The 12,953-nt window shown below is 42.3% G+C and overlaps 1 protein-coding gene across 1 annotated transcript in view; it reads left to right on the forward strand.

The window, feature by feature from the left end:
• cfap54 (cilia and flagella associated 54) overlaps positions 1-12,953 on the forward strand; it is a 527,984-nt gene that overhangs the window by 263,698 nt on the left and 251,333 nt on the right. Inside the window, exons 38-40 of the mRNA XM_087999737.1 lie at positions 162-385; positions 1,139-1,274; positions 3,970-4,066. Of these exons, the coding sequence (XP_087855863.1) occupies positions 162-385; positions 1,139-1,274; positions 3,970-4,066 (457 nt within the window). The remainder of the gene's footprint in view (positions 1-161; positions 386-1,138; positions 1,275-3,969; positions 4,067-12,953) is intronic.

The following is a 12,953-nucleotide window of genomic DNA, read 5'->3' on the forward strand; positions in this document are numbered from 1 at the left end:
GCAAACATCAGTTTTGTCAATTCCATCTCCATGCTTTTACTGTGATGAATATGAATATCAAATATATTTAATGGTAGTTCAGTTCGTTTTCAGATAATGTAAATCTTTTTGAATATTTTTATGGAATGGCTAATTTTCTCTTTTTGTGTTTTCTTGAACAGTTTGTTGATCCAGATGGCATCTTTAGTGTTTCTAGCTGCGTAGGGGATATATCAGATGATCACGGTGGATTCAGTTTGAAATTTGAACAGCCATTTGATAATACAAATGTGGTTGACTTAAACTTAGTGTGCGCCATAACACTTTACTCTCTAGAATTGCTCTGTCATCAAAAAAAGTGGGAGTCCTTGGCCTACTTAGCCATGTACTTCAATGCAGTTACTCAGTGAGTGATAGTATAATTTCTGTCTCATTTTATCAGTGTTTTTGCTGTTATGTTAATAGGAGAGATGAGTTTCAGTCAAATGAAACATGAAAATTTGCTATGAATTTGAAATCCATACAGAATGCAATCGATGTACAGCTACCAAATTCTTGTGGGTGCTAGTTTATCAAAGATGTAACATAATTTGTTGGCTTGACACCTGACACTTCGACGGAGGAGAAGCCTTGAATCTGTGCCTGCTGGCAATATAACCGACTTGGTGATTACTGGAGGTGGTCTTCTAATTGATGACCTCAAGCAAGCCATCCAATTAAGGGCAGCAAGTGAGCTCCTGATGCTGCCAGCCCAATCAGAGAGCAGGTTGCTTTGAACCCCCAACCAGGAGAAACAGGTGCTGCTGAAACATTTTTGAAACTTCAGCAAAATCACAACAAGGAGGTGCTCTGGAGAGTTAAATATAATGCAAAATGCAGGATGTCTTAGGTAGAAAACCCCATCAGTTGTAGGACAGATCTGACCAGGGGAATCACTGGGGACGTTAGGACTGCCTTACAGGCCCATGGCCCTTTTGTGAGGAATGGAGACTGAACGCCCTTTAGACTGCCTTAGGGAATGCTGTCTCTGTGATCATGGCTGACTCCCAATGAGGTGGAGGTAATGTTGCATTGCTATTGTTGTCTTTACCTCTCTTTAATTCAGTATATCACAACATCATTTTACTAATGCTGATTTTTTGCTTTGTCTGTTTACTAGTGAAAGGTACACTCAGAAAGTCACTCCCCTCTTAGTCTTTGCCCAGGGCCAACTTCAGCAAAGAATTCGGATGTCCAATGGGCCAGTGCCTCCACAGCCTCATTTTGTACGTGCAGAAATCAACTCAGGAACAATTGTAAGTACAGCGGTCTGTTTCATCCATTATTTTGAAGATCAGTTAAGAAGACATTTATTTCTTATATGCTAGATAGATTAAAAAATGCATGGAAAAGTGTGATGTAAGCTCATTGCTTGTTTTTGCAGCTGACATCAGACAAGAGGCTGAACAATTCGGCAGAATCAAACAAGTAAATTGAATGGCATTGCAGCACTGGTGTCAGCATTGTTCCTCCAACTTGTTTCACTTTTGCTCATAGCAAAAGCTGCTGAGTGGCTCTGCTCAGACCTGGGTCTCAAAAAAAGTATGCTGCTAATGTTTGGAAGCATGAGCTTGTAATTTCATGTTTAAAAACTCAGCAGGAGTAGAATTAGCTACAGGCATTCTGTCTGTACTGAAGCACAACAGCTGCAAATTACTTTGGTAATATACCTTGTATCCATTTATGTTCCGAGTCCCTTCCAGGAGTTGTTCCTACACCATTTGAATCACAACATTGTGGTATTCCCTCAGCAGCAAGAAAAGTGGAGAATGGGATGACCTTCCCACTCCAAGACCCATTCAGGCTCCTGTGGCCTAACAACTATTTTAGAGCCTCTTTCTGCTCCTGACATTGGGAAGTGGATCCTCTGCTGCACAGGGTAACCTCTGGTTGTAAACTGGTGGCTTTGCTGTGGGCTTATGGAAGTGCCCTCCTCTGACACAGTATCTAGGGCTGCCCCTGAGAAAAAACACATTCCTGGCTCTTGACAACACGATGTCACTGTGATCAACAAGGCTGGTATGAGGAGAGAATCCATGCCATTTTCTGGATGGGTACAGTCTTAGTAATGGTCATCCTTCCAGGATAAAAGCTGTAGGAATAGATCAGCTGCCAGTCTTCTGATCGGCCAGAGAGATTGAGGTGGGAAAACTTCAGTAAGGAGCTCCAGTCAGGTCCCCAACGTGTTCACTGCTTCCAGCTCCTAGGGGTCAGTTTGCAAGAGCAGTAGGGAACCCATGGGTCTGTTGAGAAACCAAATGAGGTATTTTGAAAAGTAATTAAGAATCTTTTAAAACATGGAATATTTCCAGTGAAAAGTGTCCTTGAGTCATACAATTTGAGAAAGAATGTCAATTCAACTTCGTCATTGCAGAAGATGTAGTACAAATCAATTTTTATTCAATATACCTTCTTTACCACATTTGCCATTACAGTTTTTTATATATAAAATTTTGTGGAAAATATTCTTGTGGAATCCCTGTTTGCCAACCCCTTGGAGTTGCCCAGGAGTGGAATTAAACCAGAGTCCTTGCTACTGTGAGGCAGCAGTGCAAATCATTGCTTTTCCTGTTATATAATAGTATTGGGTAAAGGACATAGAATTTTGAAGCTTGTAGATAAAACATGAAAACACTAAGTATTGACCATTATAGTAGCAGACCTCAAGAGCACATAAAATGGTGAAATGGGCAGACAAGCAGTGATACTTTGTGGAGAAATATTATGGAGAGGTAGTTTTGAAGGGGGTAAAAGTCCAGAGTGACATAGGGACAGGAGTAATGACCAATGTCACTATTATTGAAAATTTAACTGAACTGAAATGAAACGTCAGAAGAGTATTGTTGGTTCTATTTGTGTGAAGAACTTCCAGTTTTTTCAGCTGTTCAGACTTGTTTGAGGATATATTTTGTATTTAGCAGCTGTGAAGAATTTGCACGTTTTATAATTTTTTAAAAAATTCCCAGATACAAATAGCAAATCTGACTAGCACTGAATTCTCTGAAATTCCCACATTTGTAAAAGGTGAAGTTCACCTCAACCAAATAGGTTCAGTTTTCATGTGAAGAACTTCAATCAATCATCATCCACCACACTAATAGTCTGTTCACTTCCACTATACAGGGTAAAGTATCACCTCCTGAAAGCTAACCTAGGTCTTCACTTACACCCAACTTAAAATTGTTACCCTGGCTTTTCCCAACATATCCAATTGGGGTAAACTGCTAACTGGCATGTAAATCTATTGCTTTATTAATTTTTTTAAACCTCAATGAGACCTTTAGTCCACACCTCTCTAAACTGTAGAATTCCAACTGTTTTCGCCTATCTTGATAAATAAGGTGCTTTGTTCTGGGAATTCATCTAATACCCCTCTTTTGACCCTTTCCAGCCCTCAACATAGTCCATTTTGTGAGGAATTTACACTGGACACAAAATTCCAAGTGGGGGCTGACCAAGGCCTTCTACTTGGAAAAGGAAGTACACCTCATCTTACAAACACATAAATGTATTCTTGTTTAGAGAACCTTTAAAGATGTTTGCATTACAATTGCTAGGTCTCTTTCCTTACCTTCCTTTGATGCATTTCCCTGAGGAATGTAGGGCATTCTCCCTTCTCTCATGCATAAATAACACTGCCTTGAGTTAAATTAAACACCTTTCCCACTGGCGAACCCAGTCTCCCTATATATTAAAATCCAGTTGAGCAGTCTGTTGTTCTAAAATAACTGGTCAATTGGAAAAAGGCTAGAGAATTAGCTGAGATAGGTCAAACTGTTGACCTTGCCATGATCTATGATTTTTGCAAAATCGAGTCTGGATGTTTATACCAGCTTCAGTGCACAATCTGAAGCCACCAGAAATAAATTGGGAAATTCCAGAAAATGATTTCAACCTCTTTATTTAGTGATCAATCATATAAAAACAAACATTTTGTACAATTATTTTCAGATAAATTCCAGAAACTTTATAGAAACACAGTTGATAGTTACAACAGCTGAAGGCAACACTGATACTATTGATCTTCATAGAAGAAATATGCAGTCAGGTAAGAACATTAACAATTGTATTACATATATAATTTAGCAGCTACTGGACATTTTGAAGTTATTCTAAGTATTCAGCAGTTCACAGAATTTACAATTTTATTGCAATTTTCTGCATGCTTGAATCAATTCCATTGATTATTGTCTAATCTAGATTTCATTTGGGGAGTATAGTTTCTAATGCAACAATTTAATGTGCTGGTCATTCCATCCTCCTCCAATACCTGCCCTCCAATATATAGCTGTTTGGCAAAACCTTCACGTCTAGTTCCATTCCTATCCAATAAGTTATGTCCAAGAAACTTATGCAGTTGTAACAGTTCCCACTATGGCATTGTTACCTCTGGGATTTGCCCAAGAATCTATTCCCTGCTCCTTCCGATTTCACATCTATCTTATGTTCTAACAAGTCATGTGGTGCAAGAATAGAACTTGTATCTTGTCTTTAACTAAAAAAGTTATCAGTGTTATAAAAGATCTATGTAGCAAAAGTACACGTCCAAATCTAACGAACTGAGTTTCAGATTATCTCTGTATATAGTATTCTTTATATAGAATTCCCAGTTAATGCTCGTCACCACAGAATCAAATGATAGAATGGTTACAGCAGGAGAGAATATTACTCGGAAAGTCAAACTTTCCTGAAGTTTCTCGATGCCCTGCAATTGTTTTCTCTTCAGATGCTTATCCAATCTTTTTATAGGAACTGTAACTAAATTTGCTTTCATCAGATTCTCCCACCACGATCACGTCCTAATTGTTCACTGGTAAGTATTTTTCCACATGACTCTGGTTCTTTTACCAATTGCTGTTCTCTGATACTTGATCCTTCTACCAATGGCAACAGTTTCTCCCAATCTACTCTGTCAAGACCTCACCTGATTTTGACCATTTTCCTTTAAAAGTGAACACAACCACAGGTGAGGTGTTGGAAGACCAGAGGTTGGGTAACATGGTGCCATTATTTAAGAAAGGTGGTAAGGAAAAGCCAGGGAATTGTAGACTGATGATCCGGATATCAGTGGTAGGCAAATTGTTGGAGTGGATTCTGAGGGACAAGATTTACATGTATTTGGAAGGGCAAGGACTGATCAGAGATAGTCAATATGGCTTTGTGCATGTGAACTACTGACTCACTAACTTGTCTGAGTTTTTTTGAAGAGGATTGATGAAGGTAGACAGGTGGATGTGCTCTTTATGGACTTCAGTAAAGCATTAGACAAGGTTCTGCGTGGTAGACTGCTTAACAAGGTTAGATCATGTGGAATACAGGGAAAATTAGCCATTTGGATACAGGACTGGCTTGAAGGTAGGAGACAGAGGGTGGTGGTGGAGGGTTGCTTTTGGACTGGAGGCCCTGTGACCAGTGGTGTGTGGCATGTATAGGTGCTGCGTCCACTGCTTTTTGTCATTGATTTGGATGTGAATATAGGAGGTATGGTTAGTTACTTTGCAGATGACACCAAAATTGGAGGTGTACTGGACAACAAAGAAGGTTACCTCAGAGTACAATGGTACCTTGATCAGATAGGCCAATGGGCTGAGGAGTGGCAGATGGAGTTTAATTTAGACAAATGTGAGGTGTTGCATTTTGGTAAGGCAAATCCAGGCAGGACTTATACAATTAAGGGTCCTGGAGAGTTTTACTGAACAAAGCAACCAAACAGAGCAGGTTAATAGTACTTTGAAAGTGGAGTTGCAGGTAGATAGGATAGTGAAGATGGCATTTGGTATGCTTGCCTGTGTTGGTCAGTGCATTGAATATAGGAGTTGGGAGGTCAGGTTGCAGCTGTACAGGACATTGGTTAAGCCACTTTTGGAATACTGCATTCATTTCTGATCTCCTTGCTATTGTAAAGATGTTGTGAAACTTGAAAGAGTTCAGAAAAGACTTACAAGGATGTTGCCAGAGTTGGAGAATTTCAGTGATACAGAGAGGCTGAATAGGCTGGGGCTATTTTCCCTGGAGCACTGGAGGCTGAGGGGTGACCTTATAGAAGTTTATAAAATCATGAACGGAATGGATAGGATGAATAGACAAAGTCTTTTCATAAGACATAGGAGCAGAAATCAGGCCATTTGGCCCATAACTCTATTCTGCCATTTAATCATGCTGATAGGCTTTTCAACCCCATTCCTGAAGAAGGGCTAATGCCCGAAACGTCGATTCTCCTGTTCCCTAGATGCTGGCTGACCTGCTGCGCTTTTCCAGCAACACATTTCCATCTCTTTTCAACCCCTTTTCCCTGGAACGTCTGATTCCCTTGGCAATCAAGAACATATCTCGATGTTTTAAATGTACTCAACGACCTGGCTTCCACATCTTTCTGTGGCAATGAATTCCACAGATTCACCCCTCTCTGGCGAAAGAAGTTTCTCCTTATCTCCATTCTAAAAGGTATTCCCATTACTCTAAGGCTGTGACCTCGGGTCTTTGTCTCTCCTGCCAATGGAAACATCTTCCCAATGTCCATTCTGTCCAGGCTGTTCAGTATTCTGTCAGTTTCAGTTAGATCCCTCCTCATCCTTCTAAACTCCACTGGGTACAGCCGAAAGTTCTCAAACGTTCCTCTATGTTAAGCCTTTCATTTCTGGTATCATTCTCCTCTGGACCTTCCCCACGCCAGTACATCCTTCCTGAGGTATGGAGCCCAAAATTGTTCAAAATACTCTAAATGTGGTTTGACCAGAGCTTTATAAAGCTTCAGAAGTACATCCCTGCTTTTATATTCTAGTCCTTGTGCGATGAAAAACAACATCGTCTTTGCCTTTGTAGTTATCAACTCAACCTGCAAGTTTTCCTTAAGAGAAACCTGGACAAGGACTTCCAAATCCCTTTGCGCTTCAGGTTTCTGAATTTTCTCTCCATTTTTGAAATAGTCTGTGCCTCTCTTCTTCCTGTCAAAGTGCATAACTTCATTTTCCCACATTGTATTCCATCTGCCACATTTTTGTCCAGTCTCATAGAACATAGAACAATACAGCACAGAACAGGTCCTTCGGCCCATGATGTTGTGCCGAACATTTGTCCTAGCTTAAGCACCTATCCATGGACCTATCGAATTGCCGCTTAAAGGTCACCAATGATTCTGACTCTGCCACTCCCACAGGCAGCGCATTCTATGCCCCCACCACTCTCTGGGTAAAGAACCTACCCCTGACATCCCCCCCCATATCTTCCACCCTTCACCTTAAATTTATGTCCCCTTGTAACACTCTGTTGTACCCAGGGAAAAAGTCTCTGACTGTCTACTCTATCTATTCCCCTGATCATCTTATAAACCTCTATCAAGTCACCCCTCATCCTTCACCGTTCCAACGAGAAAAGGCCTAGCACTCTCAGCCTATCCTCATACAACCTATTCTCCATTCCAGGCAACATCCTGGTAAATCTCCTCTGCACCCTCTCCAAAGCTTCCATATCTTTCCTAAAGTGAGGCGACCAGAACTGCACACAGTACTCCAAATGTGGCCTTACCAAGGTCCTGTACAGCTGCAACATCACCTCACGACTCTTGAATTCAATCCCTCTGCTAACGAACGCCAATACACCATAGGCCTTCTTACAAGCTCTATCCACCTGAGTGGCAACTTTCAAAGAGCTATGAACATAGACCCCAAGATCTGTCTGCTCCTCCACCTTACTAAGAACCCTACCGTTAACCCTGTATTCCGCATTCTTATTTGTCCTTCCAAAATGGACAACCTCACACTTGACAGGGTTGAACTCCATCTGCCACTTCTCAGCCTAGCTCTGTATCATATCTAAGTCCCTTTGCAGCCGACAACAGCCCTCCTCACTATCCACAACTCCACCAATCTTCGTATCGTCTGCAAATTTACTGACCCACCCTTCGACTCCCTCTTCCAAGTCATAAATAAAAATTACAAACAGCAGAGGACTCAGAACTGATCCCTGTGGAACTCCACTTGTAACTGGGCTCCAGGCTGAATATTTACCATCTACCACCACTCTCTGACTTCGACCGGTTAGCCAGTTCTCTATCCAACTGGCCAAATTTCCCACTATCCCATGCCTCCTGACTTTCCGCATAAGCCTACCGTGGGGAACCTTATCAAATGCCTTACTAAAATCCATATACACCACATCCACTGCTCTACCCTCACCCACATGCTTGGTCACCTCCTCAAAGAATTCAATAAGACATGTAAGGCAAGACCTACCCCTCACAAATCCGTGCTGGCTGTCCCTAATCAAGCAGTGTCTTTCCAGATACTCATAAATCCTATCCCTCAGTACGCTTTCCATTACTTTGCTTATCACCGAAGTAAGACTAACTGGCCTGTAATTCCCAGGGTTATCCCTATTCCCTTTTTTGAACAGGGGCACAACATTCGCCACTCTCCAGTCCCCTGGTACCACCCCCGTTGACAGTGAAGACGAAAAGATCATTGCCAACGGTACTGCAATTTCCTCTCTTGCTTCCCACATAATCCTAGGATATATCCCATCAGGCCCAGGGGACTTGTCAAGTTTTTCAAAATGCCCAACACATCTTCCTTCCTAACAAGTATCTCCTTTAGCTTACCAGTCCGTTTCATACTCTCCTCTTCAACAATACGGTCTCCTAAACTTCCCACCTATCTTTGACATCTTTGGATGCCCTCAGTTCCTTCATCCAGACCATTAATGTATAAAGTGAAAAATTGAGGTCCCAACACTGACCCTTGCAGAGCACCACTTGTCACCGGCTTCCATCCTGAGTAGGACCCTTCTAACCCCACTCTCTGCCTTCTGCCAGACAGCCAATCTTCTATCTATGCGAGTACCTTGCCTCTAAAACCATGGGCCCTTATCTTATTCAGCAGCCTCTTGTGCAGCACCTGATCGAAGGCCTTCTTGAAGTTCAGGTAGATAACAATCATTGGCTCTCCTTGGTCTAACTTGCTGTTGCGTCCTCAAAGAATTCTAACAGATTTGTCAGGCATGACCTCCCCTTGATCAAGCTATGCTGACTTTGCCCATTTTACCATGCACTTCCAAGTATTTTCCAGGGGTGGGGGAGTCCAAAACTAGAGGGCATAGGTTTAAGGTGAGAAGGGTAAGATTTAAAGGGCAACTTTATCATGCAAAGAATGGTACATGTATGGACTGAGCTACCAGAGGAAGTGGTGGAGGCCAGTGCTGTTAAAACAGTTAAATGGCATCTAGATGGGTATATGAATAGGAAGAGTTTGGAGGGATATGGGTCAAATGCTGGCAAATGGGACTAGATTAATTTAGGATATTTGGTCAGCATGGATGAGTTGGACTGAAGGGTCTGTTTTAAAGCTGCACACCTCCATGACTCTATGTTCAGCTTCACCAGTCTATCCATTTAATTGAAATCTCATTCATAGAACATTGAACAGTACAGGATAGTACAGGCTCCTTCGGCCCTAGCTATTGTGCCGACCTTGTATCCTACTAACCTTGTACCCTACTAAGATCAAACTAATCTACATACCCTTCATTTTACAATCATCCACGTGCCTGTCCAAGAGTCGCTTAAATGTTCATAATTTATCTGACTCTACTACCACTGCTGGCAGTACATTCCATGCAATCACCACTCTATGTGTAAGGACCGAACTCTGACATCTTCACTAAACCTTACTCCAATGACTTTAAAATTATGCCCCTTCATGATAGACATTTCTGCCCTTGGAAAAAGTCTCTGGCTATCCACTCTATCTATGCCTCTCATTATCTTAAAAATCACACAACACCAGGTTATAGTCCAACAGGTTTAATTGGAAGCACACTAGCTTTCAGAGCGACGCTCCTTCATCAGGTGATTGTGGAGGGCTCGATCATAACACAGAATTTATAGCAAAAATTTGCAGTGTGATGTAACTGAAATTATACATTGAAGAATTGATTGTCTGTTAAGCCTTTCATCTGTTAGAATACAGTGATAGTTTCACTTCTTTCATGTGTAAATCACAAAACCCTTTTCTTTAAAGTTGCATTCTTGGGTTAGCTGTGGGCGGCACGGTGGCACAGTGGTTAGCACTGCTGCCTCACAGTGCCGGAGACCCGGGTTCAATTCCTGCCTCAGGCGACTGACTGTGTGGAGTTTGCACATTCTCCCCGTGTCTGCGTGGGTTTCCTCCGGGTGCTCCGGTTTCCTCCCACAGTCCAAAGATGTGCAGGTCAGGTGAATTGGCCATGCTAAATTGCCCGCAGTGTTAGGTAAGGGGTAAATGTAGGGGTATGGGTGGGTTGCGCTTCGGCGGTTCGGTGTGGACTTGTTGGGCCGAAGGGCCTGTTTCCACACTGTAATGTAATCTAATCTAAAAAAAAATAATGGTGATAGCTAGACAATATGTTGAAGGTGTTAGCCCCCTGTGTTCTCTGTCTATGACCTGATGTTTAGATTGATTCCAATCTAAAAAGTGAAATAACAGAGTTTTACACCTTCAACATATTGTCTAGCTATCACCATTGTTAACAGCTAACCCGAGAATGCAACTTTAAAAAAAAGGGTTTTGTGATTTACACAGGAAAGAAGTGAAACTATCACTGTATTCTAACAGATGAAAGGCTTAACAGACAATCAATTCTTCAATGTATAATTTCAGTTACATCACACTGCAAATTTTTGCTATAAATTCTGTGTTACGATCAAGCCCTCCACAATCACCTGATGAAGGAGCGTCGCTCCGAAAGCTAGTGTGCTTCCAATTAAACCTGTTGGACTATAACCTGGTGTTGTGTGATTTTTAACTTTGTATACCCCAGTCCAACACCAGCATCTCTGAATCATGACTCTCATTATCTTGTACACCTCTATCAAGCCACCTCGCATCCTTCTTCACTCCAATGAGAAAAGCCCGAGCTCCTTTAACTTTCTTCATAGAACATGCCCTCCAATCCAGGCAGTATCCTGGTAAGTCTCCTTTACACCCTCTTTAGGGCTTCCACAATGTTCCAATAATGAAGTGACCAGAACTGAACACAATACTCCAAGTGTGGTCTAACCAGGGCTTTATAGAGCTGCAGCATAACCTTGCAGCTCTTAAACTCAATCCCCCTGCTAATAAAACCCAACACACCATACGCCTTCTTAACAACCCTATCAACTTGGGTGGCAACTTTGAGGGATCTGTGGACGCGGACCCCAATATTCCTCTGTTCCTCCACACTGCCAAGAATCCTGCCTTTAACCCTGTAATCTGCATTCAAATTCCACCTTCCAAAATGAATCACTTCAGGTTGAACTTCATCTGCCACTTCTCAGCCTAGCTCTACATCTTGTCAGCGTCCCATTGCAACGTACTACAGTACTCCACACTCACCACCGCTCCACCAACCTTTGTGTTATCGACAAACTTACTAACGCACTCTTCCACTTCCTCATCCAAGTCATTTATAAAAATCACAAAGATCAGTGGTCCCAGAACAGATCCATGCGGTCACCAAGCTCCAGGTTGAATACTTTCCCTCTAGTAGCACCCTATGTCTTCTATGGACCAGCCAATTCTCTATCCAGACAGCCACATTTCCCTGTATCCCATGCCTCCTTACTTTCCGAATGAGCCTACCTTGGGGAACCTTACCAAATGCCTTACTAAAATCCATCTACATCATATCCACTGCTCTAACCTTCATCAATGTGTTTTGTCACATCCTCAAAGAATTCAATAAGGCTTGTGAGGCATGACTTGTCCCTGACAAAGCCATGCTGATAATCTGATGATTACAAAATAATCATAAATTCTGTCTCTCAGAATCCTCTCCAATAATTTGCCCACCATTGATGTAAGGCTGACTGGTCTGTAGTTCCTAGCATTATCCCTATTCCCTTTCTTGAACAAGGGAGTAACTTTTACCACCCTCCAATCATCCAGTACTACTCCAGTGCACAGTGAGGATGCAAAATCATCACCAAAGGCGCTTCAGTCTCTCCCTTGCTTCTCATAGTGATCTTGAGTATATCCAGTCTGGGCCAGGGAGTTTATCTATCTTCATCAACTTGTTCGAGCATAACAAACTGTTTCATACAATCCTCACAAATGATGATGTCACTCTCACTAGTGAATACTGAAGCAAAGTATTCATTAAGGACCTCCCCTACCTGTTACGACTCCAGGCACAAGTTCCCTTCACTATCCCTGATTGGCCCTACCCTCAATCTGGCCATCCTCTTTTCTCTCACATAAGTGTAGAATGCCTTGGGGATTTCCTTAATCCTACACGCTAAAGCTTTTTCATGCCACCTTCTATCTCTCTTAAGTCCATTCTTCAGTTCCTTCCTGGCTACCTTGTAACCTGCTAAAGCCCTGTCTGATCCTTGCTTCCTCAACCTTAAGTAAATTTCCTTCTTGCTCTTAACTAGATGTTCTACATCTCTACATCGGGCGGCATGGTGGCACAGTGGTTAGCACTGCTGCCTCACAGCGCCAGAGACCCGGGTTCAATTCCCGACTCAGGCGACTGACTGTGTGGAGTTTGCACATTCTCCCCGTGTCTGCGTGGGTTTCCTCTGGGTGCTCCGGTTTCCTCCCACAGTCCAAAGATGTGCAGGTCAGGTGAATTGGCCATGCTAAATTGGCCATGCTAATAGTGTTAGGTAAAGGGGTAAATGTAGGGGAATGGGTGGGTTGCGCTTCAGCGGGTCGGTGTGGACTTGTTGGGCCGAAGGGCCTGTTTCCACACTGTAAGTAATCTATCTAATCTAATCTCTTGTCATCCAAAGTTCTTTCATCCTATCATTCCTTCTTTGCTCAGTTGGCAAGCCTATCCAGCACTTGCAGCAAGTGCTCCCAAAGTAACCGCCACATTTCTATCCTGCATTCCCCTGAAAATACCTGCTCTTAATATATGCTCCCCAGTTCCTCTCTAATAAGATTGTAATCTCCCCTCCCCCAATTAAATACTTTCTC

Source organism: Chiloscyllium plagiosum, unplaced genomic scaffold (assembly GCF_037043375.1).
Source record: "Chiloscyllium plagiosum isolate Xiang-an unplaced genomic scaffold, Cpla_swu_hap1 HiC_scaffold_23, whole genome shotgun sequence".
Lineage (NCBI taxonomy): Eukaryota > Metazoa > Chordata > Chondrichthyes > Orectolobiformes > Hemiscylliidae > Chiloscyllium > Chiloscyllium plagiosum.